We start from the raw sequence: 23,695 nt of genomic DNA on the forward strand, positions 1-23,695 counted from the left end.
TGTGGGGGGGGTTGGGGGGGTGGCCCCACTTTTACCTTTGCCCATTGCTCAGTCACATCAGTCTCTTTTTTCTGTTTATTATATGAGGCAAACTCCTTCCAGTTTGGGATGCTGTTAGAGTCTGTGTAGATCTCTTTCCCACAATCTCATCTATTTTAACTCCAGCACAGATGCTCTCAGGAGAATCTGTAGACTGAATTAGGTCCTCCTTTACCCTAACCCTAACCCTTGGGATTTCTTTGGAGCACTTGTAATTTCAAAAGTTCAGGAAAACGTATTTTTTTAATGTCTAACTCCACTAAAAATTACGTCTCCTTTATTCACTGCTGTCATTGCCAGCGCCGAGGACAGCGTCAGTAGGACACCCTCAATAAATAATTTTTGGACAAAGCAGGGAAGAAGTGTTCGATAACGGCAAACGCCAGACTTCTAAACCCACCCGTAACACGGTTTCTAAGGATTCTAAATTATTTACTCTCAAGTGACTGTCGCCATTCCCTCACATGTAAAAAGATAAACTTAGCAGAGTCTTATCAGTTAATTACTTTAAGACTAAATTGGGCCCCTCAACCCTGCTGAACTCGGAGAGACAGCGCTCTAAAAACCTCTTATCAAGCCAAGTATGCTCGTACATAAAGGAAACGACTAATCTTGGTGTTTAACCAGAGCCCTCCCGCGAGGGTCTACCTCGGGTTTGTTTGTTTGGGCCACGCCGCAGGGCATGCGGGATCTAAGCTCCCCGACCAGGGGATGGAACCCACACCCCCTGCAATGCAAGTCTTAATCACTGGACCGCCAGGGAAGTCCCTACCTCGTTCTAAAATGGCCAGGAAGGGCTGGGCCCGGCGCTGACGCCCGGCAGGTTGCTTGGGCCAACGCGTGGGAAGCCAAAAGAGGATCCTAACAGCTCAGAACGGAAGTTCCTGAGCCTTCATACGCGCGGGGAAGCAACTCGGAAACGGACCAAGATGGCGGCGCCCACTGAGGGGCCAACGTTTGCCGCGGGGGTCGAAAAGAATTGTAGTGCGGTTGTTCGCTCTCCAGAAGAGACTCCCCAGAAAGTCCGGCAGCTGATAGATGAGGGGATTGCCCCGGAAGAGGGAGGCGCCGAAACGTGAGTCCGCGAGTCCACCCTGGGTCTAGCGACGGCGGATTGGACAGGGTTTGGGGGACTCAGGCCAGGGTAGGATACCCTGGGTCTGTAACTCGGACGATGGGAATGGCTGCGACTCGGGATCTTGAAGAGACTGGGGTTCCTTCGCTCAGTCGGCTTTAATCTTCTGCTCGGGAGGTACTGGGCGCAATTTTGCCTTAAGACAGGTTTTGGGAGGAAGGAAAAAGACAGGACCGCGAACTGAATATGCGCACCTGATTTCTCTTAGACTTCTTAACCTTTTTAAGTCCTGGACACCTTTGGCAGCCTGGTAAAGTTTATGAACACCTTCTGAGAATTATATTTTTAAATGCATAAGGTAAATTACATAGGATTATAAAGGATACCAATTACGTTGGAATGCAGTTATCAAGAAGTAAAAGAAAAAAGTGATGCAGTAAAACGCTTCATTATTTAAGAGTTAAATAATATCTAGTAATAGGTCTGTTATCTACCATAATTTTGAAGTAGCGAGAGCATAAACGGTATTTCAAAACATGTGCAACAACCATAATGTGGTGACAAAATACCTGTGATTTCCATTGATGACAAATTTACAGGTACTGCTGATGCTAGTGTGGTTTTTTAAATTATCTTCATTCATAATGGAGGGAAATGCTACATTTCAGTTAGAGGTTACCAAAATAAATGTCATTTTTTTCTATCCAAGTTTATGGAAGCTTTGAATTTTTTGCAAGATCCACACCTCCCTGAGGCTGTCACTCTCAGAAGGATTCTTAGAATAAATTACTTTATTTTGAGTTATAATACTTGGTGTAATCTTACTTTTATTAAAATTACTTTTGTCTTCAGCAGTTCCTCCCTCTAAACTTCCCAGGTGCTGTTGAAATGCCTTTCACTGAATATAAAAGAATTGTTTTGCTGCTTTTTTTCTCCTTGAATTTTTTCATGAAATAGCTAAAATTCTTTACTTTGATTTAAATTTTCAAATTAGTTCCTTTGGGGAAGAAGTGCATAGCAAGGATCAATCCAGGTAGAAATATCAAAATTGTCATTTTCTGCTGTTAAAATAGTTAAATTTCTAAATGGTTCAAATTGGATAATGCACAGAAGCCTTGAGTCTTGTTTTGTGTTTACAAAAATTATGCAAAATACTGTTGGAGAGCAATGAGTGAGGTAGCATAGTTTGCCAGTATAGGATTAGTGGAGCATGGTCAAGGTAGAAATTGCTTGAAACTTAGTTATGGCCAAACTGTAGAGATTTGAATGCCAGTCTGAAGAATTTGGATTCTGCTTAGTAAGTATTGTGAAACTATTGACAGTGTTAAACAGAAAAATTACCTGACTGAAATGATATTTAGAAACGTTAAAATCCACAGTGGCGTGATTGATGATGCAATGTGCAGAGAAGCTAGATAAAAAACGTTTAGGCAAAGTGATACCTTGAAAGGATTACCAATAGTTCTGCCACTTTATTTTAGGAAGGACACATCTGCCACACTCCAGTCAGTTAATGGATCACCCCGAGCAGAAGAACCTCCATTGGAATCTAGAAGCAAAGAAGCCTTCTTTAGCAGAGTGGAAACCTTTTCTATATCCTTTTTGGTTTGAGTGAGTTGCACTTTCTGCCTGCTTCTGGAATTATTCTTCTATGAGTAACACCACTTTCTCTGATGTTTTTAATTTTTAGAATTAAACTTGGTAAGAAATTTGGCTGGAGTTCCATGGGCTCTTCACAGGGATAGTTCACAACATGGCAGCGGGCTTCAGTCAGAGTGAGCAAGCAAGAGAGAGCAAGATAGAAGCTAGGTCTCAACTGACATCACATCACTTTTGCCATTTTCTATTTGCTAGAGTGTTTTTAATTTAAAGCAATTACAGACTTATAGAAAGATTGCACAGGTTACAAAGAACTTCCATGTGAGTACTTGAAAGTAAGTTGCCAAAGTGACACCTCATTACCCCCAAATATTTCCCACAAACAAGGACTTTCTCTTACATAACCACAATGAAACCATCAAAATTGGGAAATTCACATAATAAATTACTGCCATATAACCCTTACATCATAATCATTCCATCAATTGTAGTAATAATGTTCTTTATAGCAAAAGGATCCAGTTGAGAATCCTCAGTTTTTCCTTGAATTTCATGACCTTGATACTTTTGAAGATTATAGGCCAGTTATTTTATAGAGTGTATCTCAACTTGCATTTGTCTGATGTTTCATTATGATTAGATTCAGGTTATGTAGGAATATCACAGAAGTAACGCTGTGTTCTCATTGCATCCTGTCAGGTGGCACATGATTTTGATCTGTCCCTTTACCCTCGATCATCATTTTGATCAATTGATTAAGGGAGTGTCTGTCGTGTTTTCCATTGTAAAGTAGCGTTTTCCTCCTTTGTAATTAAACTTTTGTGGGGATGTGCTTTGAAACCATGTAAATATCACATTCCTCATCAAACTTTATGTAACTTATTGTAGCAGCATGCGCTCATGATTTCCTTTTTTATTCAATGGGTCATAATCCATTACTATTATATATTTTGAGATTCCAGTTGCCCCTGATTTGGTGAGTGGGAGCCCCATGTAGATGCTCTTTACACCCCACTTGGCTACAGCACCCCAAGGTAGGCCCTCCTCTGTATGGACTCCCTCTTTACCCGACTTGGCTTTTTTTTTTTTGGCTTTTGACACCATGCGATGAGCTGTCTTCCCACCTCCTGGCTTAATCCTCTTCCTTGCTCACCACCTGGTGGCTTTAGGACTGAATTGTTCAGGAAGGGGAAAGTATTTTAACCATGCTTCTACTCCTGTTCCTTGGATTAATTCCTGATATTGACAAAGCATTTAAAATCATTTTCTTTTGTTGTTTTTTTGTTCCCATTGGATATAAATTGATTGCCACTTTGATATAATAATTATTTATTTAACTTAAGCTAGTTAAGTGATTCTATTACTTTTATTCTACATAATCCAAACTCCTTTAACATTTATATTTAGATTCTGTTTCTAGCCTTCAGTCCTCCTTTTGCTGCTATTAGAATGTTTTCAAGTTCCTATATCCCTTGTAAAAATATAGAACTTTCCTGCATCTTTTATGTTTTATCCTTTTTTTTTCCTGTGCTCTGTAAAACAAGAGCTTTATAGGTAAAATAGAAAAAGCTGAGTGTTGAATATTAAAGATCAATAAATATTTTAGGACATATTTCCCATGCACATACTTACAGATGCTCTTGATGCTCTCAGCTTACTTAAAACACACATACCACACACACGTTAGTATATAACAATCAAATTTGGGGTAGGGAGGAATAATGAATATTATTAATTTTACTGACTTTATTCTTCAGAAGGCAAAAGTGGATGTGATACAATAGGAGAGCAGAGATGAGTGATAAAATATTTCAGCTTGTTTGACCTTCACCATCCCTTACTGCTTAGGCAAATCCCAGTGCTTTCACTAGTGTTTTCAAATCCCTAGTATTTCATATTAAGCAAAAGCGAATGGCTTTTCTACTGTACCCCACAACCAGTAATAAAATAAACATTTTAAACATATAAAATACATAGGGCTTCCTGTTGCTTTTCCTCTTAATGTGTTTATTCCTATATACATTGAGTTAAAGTTTTCATTTCTGACTTGTTCATTTTAATGTACATGCATGTTGTTTTTCTTAATGTGAATACTCTTTGAAATGGGCAGGTAAGCCCCCTGAGCTGTCTCCACTGGTCTGTGCAAAATATGGCTGGATCACAGTTGAATGTGATATGCTGAAGTGTTCCAGCTGTCAAGCTTTTCTCTGTGCCACTTTACAACCAGCTTTTGATTTTGACAGATGTAAGTATAAAGTACAAATTACATTTTTCTCCATATTCAAAAGACATCTATACTAGGTTCTTTTTTTTTTTTTTTTTGTGGTACGCGGGCCTCTCACTGTTGTGGCCTCTCCCGTTGCGGAGCACAGGCTCCGGACGCACAGGCTCGGGGCCATGGCTCACGGGCCCAGCTGCTCTGCGGCATGTGGGATCTTCCCGGACCGGGGCACGAACCCGTGTCCCCTGCATCGGCAGGCGGACTCTCAACCACTGCGCCACCAGGGAAGCCCTATACTAGTTTTTCTGAAATGACCAGTCACTTGTGTTTGATCAAAGAATGTGTACTTCTGTATATAACAAGGTGAATTTGTGATTGTCTTCACCCTAATTACTAGCTTTAGTCATTACTTTTTTTTTTTTAAAGCTCAGCTACTTTAGAGTGAACCTGACTTTGTGTATTCTGGGAAACTAACAGCAGTATGTTTATTTTATAGTTCCGAAATTTATACTTAGGCTAAGAGACACAGGACTTTTATGAAGGCTCACATTTTGGAATGCCTGCCTTATAAGATACATGATATCTCCTTTGTTATTGCTTTCAGAATCTTGATTTAGAACTTGTTTTGTGAAAAATATTAAGATGATTCAGTTGCTAATATTTCATATCTTTAAAATTTTTCTGAGTTATTTTAATTCTTAGTTGTATCTATACTCTTAAAGGCTTTTGGTCATTGGATTTTGAATCTATATAAGACATTGTTTTTAAGGCATTGTTATCTATTCGGGTTTCAGATAAGGAACGATGTGCTGAGCTGAAGAAAGCCTTGTGTACTGCCCATGAGAAGTTCTGTTTCTGGCCAGACAGCCCCTCTCCAGGTACTTATTTACAAAATTTCCCATTTACCATCTCTTCTTGGTCAATGCGGGGTTCTTTTGTTTTGTTTTTTTGCTTGTTTGTTTATTTGTTTTTAATTGGGGTATAGTTGCTTTACAATGTTGTGTTAGTTTCTGCTGTACAGCGAAGTGAATCAGCTATATGTGTACATATATCCCCTCTTTTGGATTTCCTTCCCATTTAGGTAACCACAGAGCATTGGGTAGAGTTCCCTGTGCTATACAGCAGGTTCTCATTGGTTATCTATTTTATACATATTAGTGTATATATGTCAATCCCAATCTCCCAGTTCATCCCCACCCCTGGTCATTGCGTTTCTCATATTGTCTATTTCTTTGAGAAAATCTAGCCTTTGAAGTTTCTTTTTCCTCCTGTCTATTTGTGCTTTACAAGAGAACTAATATTCATTCACTTATTGTGTTATTTATTAAGTGCATTTGACATGCCAAAGGTTTAATCATACATACATTATCCAATTTAATCCTCTCAGGGGCCCTGGGAGGTAGATATCAACCTGATTTTTAGGTGAGGAAACTGAGAATCAGAAATCTTTCTTTTTTTACTATTTTATTTATTTATTTGTTTGTTTGCTTGCTTATTGCTGCATTGGGTCTTAGTTGCTGCGCGCGGGCTTTCTCTAGTTGTGGCAAGCAGGGGCTACTCTGTGTTGTGGTACGCAGTCTTCTCATTGCGGTGGCTTCTCTTGTTGTGGAGCACGGGTTCTAGGCGCGCAGGCTCAGTAGTTGTGGCTCGCAGGTTCTAGAGCACAGGCTCAGTAGCTGTGGCGCACGGGCTTAGTTGCTCCACGGCATGTGGGATCTTCCCGGACCAGGGCTCAAACCCGTGTCCCCTGCATTGACTGGCAGATTCTTAACCACTGTGCCACCAGGGAAGTCCCAAGAATCAGAAGTCTTAAAACCAGCTAGTGAGGAGCCATGACCATGGTTTTATCTGATCTCAGACTCTCTGCTTTTCCCACCAGAGCAAACAGCCCCATGTTCTACCCAGGCTTCCTGGTACACTAATGGCACTAACGGTGGCAGTTAAATATGGTTCAGTTGCTAAAGAAGACTCACAGGACCCCACATGAGAGTGATTACAAATCTACAGTTTATTACAGTAAAACAGCACAATATATCAGTAGCACTGAAGTAAGGATATCATCACAGCCAAAGACTGCCCCATGGTAAGGGGTCTGGAGAGGCCAGGTGCAGGCTCCTCTTGTCCTTCTCGTGTAAGGGCTGTGGCAGTACGCACTCTCTCTCGAATCAGAAACCACTGATGTGTGCACAAAATGCTTCAGAACAAGGGAGCCCAAGACGTAGTCTCAAGTGGGATTTGCTTTTATTTTGTTGGCCATGTTGGCATATTCCTGCTGAGTAACCAGCTTCAACAGCCGAGCCCGCCAGGGGGCTCACCAAGACCAGGGACAAAACTCTTTGGACCCATGTTTACAGTGCAGCACTATTAATTCATATATTTCATGCTTGACAGGACCAGCTCCATGTAGGTATGTTTTTTATTTCAGTAGGACAGCTCAGGCTAATTCCAGGGTCACTGATGCCCAGGAATATTCCATGAGTGACCACTAAGAGGAAAAAATAGTTGGGAAGTGACCGTAGAGTGCCATCTACTGATATATGAAGAGGTGATAGAAAAGGAATTATTAAGAAATAAAATTTTTAAAGTGAAAATGACTGTATAACAAGGATTTCCTGCTGTTGGCCTAGCTGTTTCACGGTGTAGTATAACAAAACTCAGTCCTATGCGTATTTGAATCTTCTCTGTCCAGTGCACCCAGGGCAGAGATAGATTCTCTATCTGCTAAGGCCTATGTTGGTGGTTGCGAACTCTTGCTACCATGCACTCTACTTTCTTTTTTTTTTTGCATTTTAATTTTTTTGTACAATTTTTAAAGGTTACTTTCCATTTATAGTTATTACAAAATATTGGCTGTATTTCCCATGTTGTACAATACACTCTACTTTCTTGGTCCCATTTGTGACTTCAGCTACCACCTACTTGAAGACTTCTGACTTCTATTCAGATCTCTCTTTAGAACTTGACTCATATTTTCAACTACCTTCTAAACATTTCCACTTAAAATCTTACAGGTACCTAGAACTCAAAATATACAAAACTGATTTCTTCATCTTATGCTTAAAACTTTATTCACTTCTTATGTTGTCTCCATCTTGGTAGATGTTACTTACCTCCCCCTCCAGTTATGCTACCCAAAAACCTGAAAGTCACCTTAGATGCCCCTCCTTATCATCACCAGCTGGTCCTATCCATTCTACCTCCTAAATAGATCTCAAATATGACCTTCCAATTATATCATCCCTTGATTTGTTTTTTGTTTTTTTTTTTGCGGTACGCGGGCCTCTCACTGTTGTGGCCTCTCCCATTGCAGAGCACAGGCTCCGGACGCGCAGGCTCAGCGGCCATGGCTCACAGGCCTAGCCGCTCCGCGGCATGTGGGATCTTCCCGAACTGGGGCACGAACCCGTGTCCCCTGCATCAGCAGGTGGACTCTCAACTGCGCCACCAGGGAAGCCCCCTTGATTTGTTTTTTTAACATTCAAGAGACTTTTGTGTGGAGAAAAGAAAACCTCAACTATTTATACTTTAATGCTTGCATTTATTAAGCATATCTAATAAAATTGTGAAGGTAATTTTTTTCTAACATTTACCAATAATTACAAACTAAATTAAATCACTGTAAACATTTTAAATTGCAATTACTAATTTATTAGGACTGATTATTTTGAGCATATCATATACTTTAAAGTAGACAAAATACACACATACATTAATTGTAAAACACATATTTAAACTTATGTGAAGACATTTTCATGATGGGATTAATTTCTTCTCTGTTCACTCTTTTCCCTTCATAGGTTTTTAGTGGTACTTTCTTAGGGTTGTAGCAATCAGACCAAATCCTGAATTAGAAGATGATCAGATAGGTGTTGGGACCTGGTTTCTTCTCCCAAGTTTTGTTAAACCAAAGCCACTGGTCATCAGGACGTGTTTCCGTTTTATTATTAAACCTCACTTTTTTAAAGTCCACACCTTTCTCATTGATTTCAGTTTTTTATTACCTGACTTTTCTAGTAAAATGATGCATCTTTTAAAATTAATGACTTTTTTGACGTATTTGGTTGCTTGCAACAACTTTAAATAATTTTTTAAAATTTATTTGTTTATTTTTGTCTGCGTTTGGTCTTCATTGCTGTGCGCAAGCGTTCTCTAGTTGCGGCGAGCGGGGGCTACTCTTTGTTGTGGTGCGCGGGCTTCTCATCACGGTGTCTTGTCTTGTTGCAGAGCACGGGCTCTAGGCACGCGGGCTTCAGTAGTTGTGGCACGAGGGCTCAGTAGTTGTGGCTCACGGGCTCTAAAGCGCAGGCTCAGTAGTTGTGGCACACGGTCTTAGTTGCTCTGTGGCATGTGGGATCTTCCCAGACCAGGAATCGAACCTGTGTCCCCTGCATTGGGAGGCGGATTCTTAACCACTGCACCACCAGGGAAGTCCCAACTTTAAATAATTTGATAAACTCTTAAGGAATATTTTGTTACCCTTGAATATAGAAAGTGTCTCTTTGTTTTATTTTTAACTTCTTGAGTAATTTCTAAGATTGTGGAGTGTTTCAAGTATAGAAAAAATTGTAGATAATAATAATATAAGAAACATCTCTGTATCTACCACCCAACCCCACCTAATACTAACATTTTGCTATCCTTGCAAAACCACCCCCCCTGCTTTCTTTCTGTTAATCAGGAAGAATTACAGATACAGCTGTGTAGTCTTCCCCAATCTCATTCCCTGCCTCCCTGTCCTGTAATAACTACTATCCTGAATTTGGTGTCCATGATTTGCTTACATGGTTTCTATGTCTACAACATTTACATGTATCTAGAAGCAATATATATGGCACTATTTATTTGTTTTAAAATTTTCTATGAATGTTATCATTCTATATATATTCTGCAACCTACTTTTGTAGGGGGAGTCAACTTTTTTTTAATTAATCCATGTTGTCACATGTAGCATGTTTGAAGCTTTATAATAAGTAGGGCCATCTAAAATTTTAGTCTTCTAGGAGATGAGGGATAGTGTTTATCTAGTTAACTTTCCATTTGGGAAAACTAGCTTATTCATTTTAGAACCTCCTGTCAAACCATCTTTGTACATGATTGTTGTGTGTGACTGTAACTCGAACACCCTTTTCCCCAAGTTATGTGTCATCACAAGTGCTAATCAATCCTTCCTGTACTTGGTACACTTCCTACCTACTCTGATTCTATTTAGCATATTCGCTCTTCCCTTCTCTGCTTACACAGATTTTGAGCTTTTAGATGTATAGATTACTGTTTTTCATAAAATTTGGGAAGTTTTCAGTTAGTATGTCTTCAAATACTCTTTCTGCCCCTTTCCCTGCCCTTCTTCTGTGTCTCCCATTATGCAGATGTTGGTGTGCTTGATAGTGTTCCTTCATTCAAAATTGATGCTCCTTCTCTCCATCCTTATGCCATTCATATCTTAGAGGGATTACTATTTTAAATCACCTTCATGTCTGCTAAGCTTATTTCTTTGCATCCAGACTGACCCCTTAGTCTCTGCTCTAAACTAATACATATTGTCTATAATATCACTTTCACTTCTTCCTTTTAAAAAAATCTTCCAGTAGTTTCTCATCACATACATTAATAAAATCATGGTCTGGCTGCTGTCTATACTTTAACCTTCTCTCCGACTAGTCTCCCCACAGGAATACTGTGTTCCAACCCTGTGAGACTATTTAGAATTCCCCACATGTGCTATCCTCTAGGGCTTTACTTTTACACACTGTTGTTGGTCTTTCCAATTCAGCTTAGACCTGACTTCTTCTGAGAAACCTTTCCTGAGACTCTGCTTTTTAAACATAATCACAGGGACTTCCCTGGTGGTCCAGTGATTAAGACTCCATGCTCCCAATGCAGGGGCACGGGTTTGATCCCTGGTCTGGGAACTAAGATCCCGCATGCTGCACAGTGTGGCCAAAAAATAAACATAATCACAAAAGTACTATCACAGCTCTATCCAAAAAAATCAGTAATTTCTTTTTCTTTTATTGTTTATTTTTCCAGCTTTATTGAAGTATAATTGACAAAATTGTAAGATATTTAAAGTATGCAGGGGGCTTCCCTGGTAGCACAGCGGTTAAGAATCTGCCTGCCAATGCAGGGGACACGGGTTCGAGCCCTGGTTGGGAAAGATCCCACATGCCGCGGAGCAACTAAGCCCGTGCGCCACAACTGCTGAAGCCCGTGTGCCACAACTACTGAAGCCTGTGCGCCTAGAGCCTATGCTCTGCAACAACAGAAGCCACTGCAATGAGAAGCTCGCACGGCACAACGAAGAGTAGCCCCCGCTTGCCGCAACTAAAGAAAGCCCACGCGCAGCAGCAAAGACCCAACGCAGCCAAAAATAAATAAATTAATTAATTTATTTATTAAAAAGTATGCAATGTGGTGATCTGATATACATATACACTGTGAAAGGATTTCCCTGCCCCCATCAAGTAAATTAATTCTTTTTTGAAAATTGCATTATGGGGCTTCTAGGAACCAAAGTGTAGTATTAGAGTGAGATGATAAGGATTTTAAATATTAGGGCATTTGATTCTGGGACCCAAGAAATTGTAATCATTTTAAGACCAAAAGTACTAGAAGTTTAGCTCTATCAAATGATGTTAAAAACCATACTGTAATCATTTTGTTGTTGAGAAATAAAAATCAGTACTCTGATAACTGATCTTTTAGCATCAGAAAATTAATATTATTTAATAATAGCAAATATCTGTTGGGTGCTTCCGTGGTGGCACAGTGGTTGAGAGTCTGCCTGCTAATGCAGGGGACACGGGTTTGAGCCCTGGTCTGGGAGGATCCCACATGCCGCGGAGCAACTAGGCCTGTGAGCCACAACTACTGAGCCTGCGCATCTGGAGCTTGTGCTCCACAACAAGAGAGGCCGCGACAGTGAGAGGCCCCACGCACCGCAATGAAGAGTGGCCCCCGTTCGCCGCAACTAGAGAAAGCCCTCGCACAGAAACGAAGACCCAACACAGCCAAAAAGAATAAATAAATTTAAATATATATATATATATATCTATTGGTAGGAGTAATGAGAAATCTGTAAATTATGTGAGATATTGTCTCTGCCCTTAAGGAAAATAAAACATTACTGAGATTAAACCTAAAAACAATACCTAAAACAATCCTAAAAAACAAGTGATTAATAATGATGAAGTTACTGTGATACATAGCACTTACTGTACACTGGGAACTATTTTTAGCACTTCAGTTACATTATTTTAATTGATTATCACAAGTCTAGGTGTTATTGTTAATTTCTTAATATCATTGAATATCATCAATTTACATTTCCCCTGTTGTTCTATACATGCTTTTTATTTTTTATAATTTGTACCAATATAATCTCCCAGTTTACTTTTTCCACAGATCGATTTGGGATGTTGCCATTGGATGAACCTGCGGTTCTTGTTAGTGAATTCCTAGATCGTTTTCAAAGCCTTTGTCACTTGGACTTCCAGCTTCCTTCCCTGAGGCCAGAGGACTTAAAAACTATGGTGAGTTTTTCTTGACTAGCATACAGTGGCCTTCAGTTGTCGCCAGTATGAAGCATTTCTTTTAATGACAAGAGGCTACAGATAGCTAAGAAGAGAACTACTTGTTTGTCTCTTAACTGACCTTTTTCAATCTCTACCGTAAAGAGGACTTGAGGGTTTAAATAAGTGAGTTCCATTTAAACTTTTAGATATGATTCTTTAAGTGGCGTAAATTCAATTTTATCTCAATTTGTTACTGAAACATTTAACAGAAGATACTGAAATGTGGCTTCATATGGTTTATCGCATACTATTTTCCAAAAGAAAGCGCTGGAGAAGTTATAAACTCCCTTTTCCCTTGTAAATAGAAATTTTGAAATGCTCTGTCCTATCTGCACTTTGAAACTGAATATTTACTGTCCCATTTCATCATCCTGTGGGTATTCTGTCAAGACAGACTTTACTGTAGGAAATAGAAGCTATTATTTTGCTTCTTCAAGTTGAGAAGCTATTATGGATTTTAGCACCAAACTGTTAGCCTCTGATGCCTATTATAAATGTCCTCCTGTCTCTAGTCAATGAAAGTTTTTTCACCCTGTCATAATGCTTTCTTATTCTTAGAACAAAAGTAAAGACTGTGGCAAGGTCTTTTGTGGTGTCAAAAGTAAATTCATTGCCAGGCCAAGAAATTAGTAGTAGTCTGTTGTGATTATTTGGGTTTGAAGTTTACAGGTTTCAGGGAAAATATGCAATTGGTAATTTGAAAACAAGTTAGTACTAAGAGAAGATGTGGTAGTTCCAGAAACACTGCTCCCTTTCTCAATCAGCAGATCCAGGGCAGTTCAGAAAGCTCCTGTGTGATACCTTAGCCTGTGCTGGAAGTAAGTCTTCTCCAATGAAGAGAATTGTCTTCGTGTTTGTCATTTTTTTCATGATTTTTGCCTTGTATCACCTAGGTACATCATTATCTATGACTTTTCATGGTGGTTGAAACTTTAAGTCTTTTCTCTTGATTCCTTTGTAGTGCTTGACAGAAGACAAGATCAGTCTTCTCCTGAACCTGCTTGAAGATGAACTTGATCACGGAACTGATGAGAGAAAAACTGCAACCAAACTAGGTTCAGACATCATCCAAATCCATGTCACTGCCTGTATTCTCTCCATGTGTGGCTGGGCGTGTAGGTTAGTGAATTTGCCTGGGGACATAAACTGTGACAACATTATATACCCACACACAGCAGTTACTCTTAGCATTTGGAGATCACGTTGTGTTTCCTGTGAGAAAAACAGTGACAAAGAAAAACTAAGGGGGTGGAGGAGGGATAGAAAGAATTAGCAACAAAACCAGAATTAGAACTCAGGAATTCTTGAACACGCCTGAACTTTGTTTCTTTTACTATCACTTCCCAGCTGGGAATTCGTGTTCCTATAAACAGTGAAGCTCCTTTCTAGTTTTAGAAAGGAAAAATCAGTTTAATTGATAGGAAGTACGGAAGGAAGCACCAGCTGGAATCCTCTAGGCCCCAAGTTGGTGTCTGCATTCCAGCTGCTCAGTTCAGCAGACTCCCTCTGAGACAGAAGACTGTCAGACCAATTTTGATTTACTTTAAATATGCTTTCTTTGGTAGATTAAGCAATACTTTTCATTTACACAGAAAAACTTTAAAAGGGACATGAGAAATTTATAAAACTTACCTTTAAAATAGGCTTGCCATAGAGAGCATGCTAAGACCCCTAGATCTTTCTGTAGGAAATACGTGAGAGATGATGAAGCTGGGTCCTAGGATCGGAGGACGGGGCCCTGAGAGGAGGTGGTTCCCAGTCCCCTGGCCTGTTTCAGAGATTTGTTTGATGAGATGAAGCATACTCACAGATCATTATGCTTAGTCCCTTGAAAATGTTATCCTCTGAGAAAACGCACTTTTTTTTCTATTCCTACCTAGTTCTTCGCTGGAACCCATGCAGCTCTCCCTGATAACATGTTCACAGTGTATGAGGAAGGTGGGGCTCTGGGGCTTCCAGCAGATCGAGTCATCCATGACCGACCTGGATGCGTCCTTTGGTCTGACCAGCTCCCCCATCCCAGGCTCTGAGTGCCGGCCAGAGCGCTTCTCTCTGGTGCCTGAGTCTCCTCGGAGGATGATGACTCGGAGCCAGGATGCCACGTTTTCCCCAGGATCAGAGCAGGTATAGACTTAGTTGGCTTGTTTGGGGGGGACTTTTTATTTATTTTTTCAAATTTTATTCTGTTTTTTAAAAAATATTTATTTATTTGGCTGTGCCGGGTCTTAGTTGCAGCACATGGGATCTTCGTTGAGGTGTGTGGGATCTTTTAGTTGCGGCATGCGGGCTCTTAGTTGCAGCATGTGGGATCTAATTCCCTAACCAGGGAGCAAACCCGGGCCCCCTGCATTGGGAACGTGGAGTCTTAAGCACTACCACTGGACCACCAGGGAAGTCCTAGGGTGGACTTTTTTTTTTTTGCAGTACACAGGCCTTTCACTGTTGTGGCCTCTCCCATTGTGGAGCACAGGCTCCGGACGCGGAGGCTCAGCGGCCTCACGGGCCTAACCACTCCACGGCATGTGGGATCTTCCCGAACCGGGGCACGAACCCATGTGACCTGCATCGGCAGGCGGACTTTCAACCACCGCGCCACTAGGGAAGCGCTCAGGGTGGACTTTTTAAAAACAGCATTCTTACCAAAAGTGTTGTTGGCAGAAAAGTTGGAAATTAACTTAGGTTGTATAATTAACTTAGGTTAAACTTCACTTATAACCGCATTGACAAGAATATTACAGAGTGGCTTTATCACCAGTTGCAATGGAGATGCTAAATTCATTATTTTGTATAGAAATCTAATATTCTTTGAAGAGTTTAGTTATGTAAACAGTTCAGAAACTAAATTCTTATAGTTTTAAAAATATTAGCTTTCACATGCTTCTAGAAATATTTCTCCTGACCATAGTCATTAATGTCATTAGGGTACTTCCATCATCTCCCCTTTCCTTCAGGCTGAAAGGAGCCCAGGTCCCATTGTCTCTAGAACTCGAAGCTTGGACTCTTCCAGTCCTGTTGACCGTCCTGAGCCAGAGGCCGCTAGCCCCACCCCCAGAACCCGCCCAGTGACACGAAGCATGGGAACAGGAGACGCCACTGGCCTAGAAGTGCCATCTAGTCCTCTTCGGAGAGCCAAGCGGGCTCGCCTCTGCTCTTCCAGCAGCTCGGTGAGTCTGCCTGCATGTGTGGAGGCCCCTGAGCACAGCAGCACCCAAGCCCTCACCATGCAGCACAGAGAAGCAGGCATGAGCTGAGACTGGTCCTGTGGCTATAAGGAGGCCATGAGAATAAGTTTAAAGGTGGGACAGTTGGGTGACCAGAGGGAAAAAAAATTTAATGGTTTTGCCATTTGTTTCTTTGGGACATCTTCTGGCAATGTAATAAATTTGTCTTGCCCAAGGGACAGTAGTGAGAAAAGAGGATAGACCTGATAAGGGATGGTTTAACACAAAGGGAGTAAAAGAATTTTAAAAGTGAGAGGGAAATACATAGGCGAAGTTTAAAGGAGAACGTAAGACTAGAAACGTGGGCATTGTGAGATTCTAGAGTTGACAATTTATAGCAATGCCTCCCTGAACTTACATAGTATCTGCCCTTCATTAACACGGATTCCTCTTCCTCCTCTCTCAGGACACATCTTCCCGAAGCTTCTTTGATCCCACTTCTCAGCATAGAGACTGGTGTCCTTGGGTGAATATCACATTTGGAAAAGAAACCAGGGAGAATGGTGGAACTGAGGTAGATGCCAGCACCCCGGCAGAGCCAGGCTGGAAGGCAGTGCTGAACATCCTCTTGGCCCACAAAGAGTCTAACCAGCCAACTGAAACCGACTCCATGGTGAGATAAGCCATTGCCCTGACCATGTGCAGCACTTCCTGTTTATGGGATGAGGAGAGGAGGCTGGTCCTATAATTAGCACCCTGCCTGCCCACAGCTTTCATAAGTCAAGGTAGACACAGTCTGGGTTCATCCTAGAGAACAGGCATGGGACTGGTTCATTCTTTCTGCAGTTTAGCATATGGCATTCCACCGAATTCTGATAAATTCTTTGTCTTCTCCACTCAAATGACTCGAAGTAGAAAAGGAATACAGAAACAGAAAGGGATAACAGGCTGCTGCTAGTGTTGCAGAGCAGCTGCTTTTTCCATCTGAGTTACTGTCACTTGCACTTGGAGCCTGGCCAGTTAACTTAGCTGTCAGGATGGAGCACTGTGCTCCGCCACCACGACCTTGATTTCATTCCTTATGGTGGGCACGTTACTTTGCTGTGTTCCGCGGCCCCCTGTGCACTGACCCTCAGCTGCCATCACAGTAATGACTGCTGCTGGTGACACTTGTGGGTAAATGCAAACCCGTCATGACAGCTGAGAAAACAACTCAAGTGTTTGCTCTGTGCAAAGGACGGAAGTGAGAGGAGGGTGGGCATTAAGGAATCACAAAAACTGCATTCTCTTTCCTTTACTGGCTCATTCCCAAATTTGCCATGTAACTTGCTTAGTGTAAATATAATAATTTCTGACCTCTGTTCCCTCCAAGGACAAAGTAAAATAATACTTGCCAGCAGATGTTTATCAGAAGCATTCCCAGATTCATGGTTTTGTAGGGTCACAGAATTCCACTGGAGGGAGCTATAGTGATGCTAGACGCCCAAGAATGTGCATTCAGGGGCTTCCCTGGTGGCTCAGTGGTTAAGAATCTGCCTGCCAATGCAGGGGACATGGGTTCAAGCCCTGGTCTGGGAAGATCCCACATGCTGCAGAGCAGCTAAGGCCGTGCGCCACAACTACTGAGCCTGCGGTCTAGAGCCTGCAAGCCACAACTACTGAAGCCCGCATGCCTAGAGCCCATGCGCTGCAACAAGAGAAGCCCGCAATGAGAAGCCCACACACCGCAACGAAGAGTAGCCCCCACTCGCCGCAACTAGAGAAAGCCCACATGCAGCAACGAAGACCCATTGCAGCCAAAGATAAATTAATTAATTTAATTTTATTTATTTATTTATTTATTTATTTTTTGGCCGTACTGCGTGGCACGCGGGACCTTTGAAGGTCCATTTTAACAACTTGTCTTTTAAGATTCCCCACAGCTGCTGTGACTGGGAAGTACAAAACTTAGAAGCTCTGCAGTAAAGGATCTTGAAGTTAGAAAAAAGTTTATACTATTTTTCAACTTAAATCTCTCAATTGTGTCACTGTATTAACTAACTAAATTGCCCTCAGTCACAAGTAAGAGTTCAAACTTCCCTCCTGGAACTTTATTTTATTGAGACATTCAGCCACAAAGAGTATAAGAAAACAGTGAAAATGTCATCTTCTGTTAGAAATTAGAGTGAACTTTATGGATTATCTTGCTAGATATGTTTGTGCTCTCACTGAGACCCTGTGCTTTTCACTATGACTCTCAAAGGCAGAGAGAACCACATGTTCTGCTTCACTGAGAACTTTTATCTTTTAGTGAACTGTTTTGTCTTCCTGTAACACCATTTCTCAGAATCTCAGGTCACTTCACAGACGTGATCAAGTGGCAGTGAGATTCTTCCTATTATTAGCTCTGCTGGCTAAGTCATGAGTCTGAGAAGGCCAAGGTCATAGTTTAAACTCTTAAGGGTCATTTAATTTTGTTTCATTCCTTGGCCTTAGATTATACTATTAGCACCAGCTCGGCATCTTGTAAATATGAATCCTTGTTCACAAGAGATGATGAATAGGGCCAATTCAGCATCACGGACGCGAAATCAGTGCAAAATGTGTGCTGCACTGATGCTGGGTCACAAGTGTCATCCTCACATTCAAAGATTAGGACACATAGGGATGCTTGGAGGAGGACATAAGCCGTATTTTAGAGGCTCCAGAGTATGTTAGCAGTAATCTAACAGTAGACTCAAGCTTCTTGATTTTTAGTCTGGCTTTAGGTGTATATTATATGTAGCACAATATAAGATTAACTGGTTTTACTCACTCCTAGACATATGTAGATCATTGTGGGAGAAATTTACAGACCACACCTTAAAGCTATTACCCATCCTTTGTCTCTATAAAAGAATTTAATCTCTAATAATGAGCTTTTCTATTTATAGAGTCTCTCTGAGAAATCAAGGAAGGTGTTCCGAATATTCCGGCAGTGGGAATCTTTATCCTCATCCTGAAGATATTCCAGCCCTTCCTGCAGAGAAGTGGAATGAGTGGCTTTGAAAAATGAAGCCTGAATTCCCTTTTGAGCAGCTGATGCTAAGTTTTTCTCCATTCTGGTTTAATCATAAGGAGCCCCTGCCCTTGCAAAGGCATGTATGTCATCATCTGCATCTGACTGAGGGGAAAACCTGTTTGCAACACAGGGATGTGGGCTGGGAGAGGTAGGGCGACCCTGGCTCTGTTCAAGGAGTGCGTGGTTACAAAACTCAACTGAGGACCCAGGACTTGAGCATTTTTAGTGTCTTTAGTGGGGGCAGTGTTTTGAGGACTCTTATATCCCAGGAATACATCAGTATGTGTTAATAAAATATTTGTTAAGATTCTCACAGCTGGAGAACTGTTTTCCTCCTTGTCTAATGGGCTGACATAAAGGAAGCTGAGACTGAGAAAACTACAGTGGAGCAGTAAACAAAGGCAAAATTTCAGTTTTCAGATTGGCTGCAAAGCCTGGAATTTATTTGTGATTCTAGTCGAAGAAGTATTCCTAAACCAGAGGCAAGACATTGTTCATTATATCACCAGGAGATCTCCTGATGTGTTATAGTGAATGGTAAGCTGATAATTTTCTCTCTTCACTTTGATAATAACAGAATAAGAGACTCTTCAGAAGAGACCCCTCTCCATGTGCCTTCTAATGCAAGGCTCCCCTGAGTGGGGCTCCCCAAGGCTCTTTCACTGCTGGTGGAGAGCATTGGTGTCCATGGTGGAGAAGCTGACCCTGACCTGCCCCAACTGAATAGACTACCCATTGAGAAAGTGAGCATGAAGGAAACTAGCTATTCTCCAGAATGTTGTACTTTCTTTTAGTGACTGTGGTTGGTTGGTTTTATAACTTCTTTTATACTGAAGTATTTTAAAGAACATAGGTAATATAATATTCCACCCATGCTAAACTTTAGGTTATATCTCTAAAAAACAGACCATTTTTTCTATGTACTACAGCCAACAAAAATTAATAATCCCTTAATATCATCTCATACCCAGTCCATATACAAAATTCCCAATTGTTCCAAAAATAGCCTTTACATTTTTTTTTCTTTTTTTTTTTTTTTTGTGGTACGCGGGCCTCTCCTGTTGCGGAGCACAGGCTCCGGACACGCAGGCTCAGCGGCTATGGCTCGTGGGCCCAGCCGCTCCGCGGCATGTGGGATCTTCCCAAACCGGGGCACGAACCTGTGTCCCCTGCATCGGCAGGTGGACTCTCAACCACTGCACCACCAGGGAAGCCCCTGTCCTTTACATTTGATTTGTCCAAACCAGGATCCAATTCAAGATCATGGGTTGCATAAATCTCTTTAGTCTAAAGGACAGTCCCTTTTTCTCATATATGTCAGATTTTAAATTTGTCATTTTTCAATCCTGACTTTTTAAAAGGGTAAATAGTGTTGATATCTTTCCTAAATCAAGCCTTCCTCCGTGGATAAGCCTGTTAGAGGCTGCTTCCAAGTTATTTTTCTAGGGGTGCTCTTTTGCCTTTGGCACTAATGAAAGGCTTGACTGTTCATTCTCCAGTCTCCATGGTCCCCTTAGAGGCTGGTTAATGGGCAGCTCTCTAATGTTACAGGAATGAGACTTCTGGCCCAGGGTGGGAAGCCATTTGCTGACAAGTGACTATGTAGAAGTCTGCTCACTAGAAGCTCATAGCCTCTAGATCACGATTTCTTAAGGAGTAGTGTAAAATCATTAACACAAGGTATTCAAATGGACTACAAGCCTAAGTTTCAGTTTATAATAATGTGGGGTTGTTTCTTTTGTCTTTCCATTACAATTTTTGATTTTGACCTCCCTCCAAAAGATGTTTTTACTTTTCTTTAAAATAGGCAAAGTTCCACACTTTTTTTGGTTTTGTGTTTTTTCAATCATAAATGGAAGCAGATTGGGATAGACTTGATGTGACTCAAGAAACATTAAGTTTCTTCCATGTGTGTGGCACTGTCCAAGCCCTTATATAATGCAAAGTTGAGTGACCACCTGGTTTTCACCCTCAAGAAGTATATAGTCCAGGGGTTTCCCTGGTGGCGCAGTGGTTAAGAAACCACCTGCCAATGCAGGGGACATGGGTTTGACCCCTGGTCCGGGAAGATCCCACATGCCGCAGAGCAACTAAACCCGCATTCCACAGCTAGTGAAGCCTAGAGGCTGTGCTCCGCATTGAGAAGCCCATGCACCGCAACAAAGAGTAGCCGCCGCTCACCACAACTAGAGAAAGCCTACACGCAGCAACGAAGACCCAACACAGCCAAAAGTAAGTTAAAAAAAAAAAGAAAGTGTTTATAGTCCAGGCTGGAAGATATGTTTGTACATAAATGTTACACAAGACAAACAGTGCTAAATACTCCAGGAGTATAAAAGAATTCTCATCTTTTGAATATAAGGAATTGTAGAGAACTGGGGGGAAGGTGTGGATTTGGCCTGGGCCTTGGAGATGAGCTGGAGATATATGCTCCATGAGGACAGGGACCTTGTCTGTCTTGTTCATCATCTCAACACTTAAAACTGCCCTGCACATGGTAGACACTAAATACAAGGATATTTGAGGCTGAAGGAACATTGAGCAAATGAGCAGAATTTCGTATGTTCTTTAAAGAGCAGGTATTCTGCTGTGGCTAGAGCTTTCCATTGAGTAGAAGAGAAAGGATAAAAGAATACAAGTTGGGCGACTTTGGAGTCTGAGGACTTTGGTCTTGAATCTGTGGGAAAAGGGAAGCCGTTGAAGAATTTTTGAGCAGGGAAATGACATTCAGGCTCAGGAAGATAATCCTGCTGTCTATATAGCATGCAGTAGGGGAGACAGGAGTCTGAGTGAGGTGTGATGGCAGGAAAAATGGATGCCTTGATAGAAATGTCAGTGGTGACTTCAACGTCAGTTTGGGCGTGAGGAAGAATGGAGGAGTCATGGATGGTCTTGAGGTTTGTGGCCTGCCCAATCAAGATAGAGAACTCAGGGCTTCCCTGGTGGCGCAGTGGTTGAGAGTCCGCCTGCCGATGCAGGGGATGGGGGTTCGTGCCCCGGTCTGGGAGGATCCCGCGTGCCGCGGAGCAGCTGGGCCCGTGAGCCATGGCCGCTGAGCCTGCGCGTCCGGGGCCTGTGCTCCGCAGTGGGAGAGGCCACAGCAGTGAGAGGCCCGCGTACCGCAAAAAAAAAAAATTGAGAACTCAGGTGGGGAGGGAAGATAGTAGTTTTATTTTTAACATTTTGAGTTCAGTTATGTAAAAATATCTGTCTAGAAATGGTGTTTTAGAGGTCAGGAGAGGAGGGTTCATTGCATTAAAGTCAAGGATCATTGTTTCAAATGCTGAGAACCTATAGAATCTAAAGCCACAGAGAGTGATGCTGTCAACCTCAGCATCTCGCAAGGATCTTAATGCCAGCCTGTTTAACAGTGTACCTGAGGGCTCCACACTACCTGTCAAGTTTATGGTGAATATACTACGAGGCTGGACTGAGTATACTTTCAAATAGCAATGGGTGGTCTCAGATGGGGTGATGATTAACTTTGTGTGTCAGTTTAACTGGGTTAAATATGACCAGATAGCTGGTAAAACATTATTTCTGGATATGTCTGTGAGCATGTTTCCAGAAGAGATTAGCATTTGAGTTGGTAAACTTAGTAAAGAAGATCACCCTTGGACTTCCCTGGTGGCACAGTGGTTAAGAACCCACCTGTCAATGCAGGAGACGTGGGTTCAAGCCCTGGTCCAGGAAGATCCCACATGCTGTGGAGCAACTAAGCACATGTGCCACAACTACTGAGCCTGCACTCTAGAGCCCGTGAGCCACAACTACTGAGCCTATGCACCACAACTATTGAAGCCTCCATGCATACAGCCTGTGCTCCGCAAGGAGAGAAGCCACCAAAATGAGGAGCCCTCGCACTGCAATGAAAAGCAGCCCCTGCTCGCCGCAACTAGAGAAAGCCCATGTGCAGCAACGAAGACCCAATGCAGACAAAAAAAAAAAAAGATCACCCTCAACAATGCAAGTGGGCATGATCCAATCCACTGCGAGCCTGAATAGAACAGAAAGGCTGAGGAAGGGCAAATTTGCTCTCTTCTTGAGCTGGGACCTTCATCTTCTCCTGCCCTGGGACATCGGAGCTCCTGGTTTTTGGGCCTTTGGAGTTGGACTGGGACTGAACCATTGGTTTCCTGGGCCTCCAAGCTTGCATATGGTGGATAATGGGACTTCTCAGCTTCGTAATCACTTGAGCCAATTCATATAATACACGTTTCTTTATATGTATCCTACTGGTTCTATTTCTCTGGAGAATCCTGACTAATACAGATGGGATTGAGCTCATGAGCTTCATTTCCCAAAGTGTTTGTTCTCTTCCACACACTAGGACATCACTTCAACCCGAGGCTGTTATTCATTCTTCTTGTGGGTTGTTCCTCTAGAAGTGTTTGGTTTGACCTTTCTGGTAACCCACTTTTCCTGATTTGATTATTTGAAAAATATTTTTTTTCTTTCGGCAGACTCTTTTAAAGAAGGAAATTGCCTAAAATTTTTATTTTGCTAGTTTACTATCTTAAAGATAGCATTATAAATCATCATTATAAGGAATTTTCCCACTTGTACCTAGCCAGACCAGGTAGCTTATGGGGATACTGTGTAATCTGTCTCCTGCTGGCTCTCTCGCTGGTAAATAGAATTTCCAATGCCTTCCTTTCTACCTCCCAGGTCAGAACCTCCTTTTGCAGTCTTGGTCCCAGGGATCAAGGCAGGTGGTGCCTTGAAGACCCCCAGCTGTTCAAGACTATCCAGTCCTGCCAACCTTCAGATTCTCCATGTATTATTTTTCTTTACTGAGACCTCTTGGATTCTATGTTTTGTTTTCACAAAAGTTGCATTTCCCATCCAAGTAGACTATGTCTTCTCAGAGGTTAAGACTGGAGCTCAAAGACATTTAATAACAAGCTCTGTCATACAGATAGAATGTGGCAGAGCCACACTTAAACCCATGTTCCCCAGCCTTCTGTTCCTTCCATTATAATACAGCTT

The 23,695-nt window shown here is 41.7% G+C and overlaps 1 protein-coding gene and 1 long non-coding RNA gene across 3 annotated transcripts; both read left to right on the forward strand.

Annotated features, from left to right (window-relative positions):
* The first annotated feature begins 942 nt into the window (after nt 1-942).
* ZC3HC1 (zinc finger C3HC-type containing 1) lies at nt 943-19,021 on the forward strand. 2 transcript variants are annotated; one of them, XM_060155967.1, is made up of 10 exons: nt 943-1,114; nt 2,596-2,707; nt 4,808-4,958; nt 5,729-5,812; nt 12,336-12,463; nt 13,467-13,624; nt 14,386-14,629; nt 15,427-15,669; nt 16,133-16,339; nt 18,579-19,021. In XM_060155967.1, exons 1-10 carry the CDS (start codon nt 969-971, stop codon nt 18,645-18,647), a joined length of 1,542 nt encoding a protein of 513 aa, XP_060011950.1. In that variant the 5' UTR covers nt 943-968; the 3' UTR covers nt 18,648-19,021. The 2 variants fall into 2 exon arrangements, with proteins under 2 accessions (XP_060011950.1, XP_060011951.1); XM_060155968.1 differs by having other exon boundaries at nt 15,457-15,669.
* A 1,170-nt stretch (nt 19,022-20,191) lies between these two features.
* On the forward strand, nt 20,192-22,936 carry LOC132524131 (uncharacterized). The gene is made up of 2 exons (XR_009541800.1): nt 20,192-20,938; nt 22,370-22,936. It is a non-coding gene; the product is annotated as an uncharacterized LOC132524131 (long non-coding RNA).
* Nucleotides 22,937-23,695: the final 759 nt, after the last annotated feature.

The sequence above is a fragment of the Lagenorhynchus albirostris genome, chromosome 8, assembly GCF_949774975.1.
Source record: "Lagenorhynchus albirostris chromosome 8, mLagAlb1.1, whole genome shotgun sequence".
NCBI lineage: Eukaryota > Metazoa > Chordata > Mammalia > Artiodactyla > Delphinidae > Lagenorhynchus > Lagenorhynchus albirostris.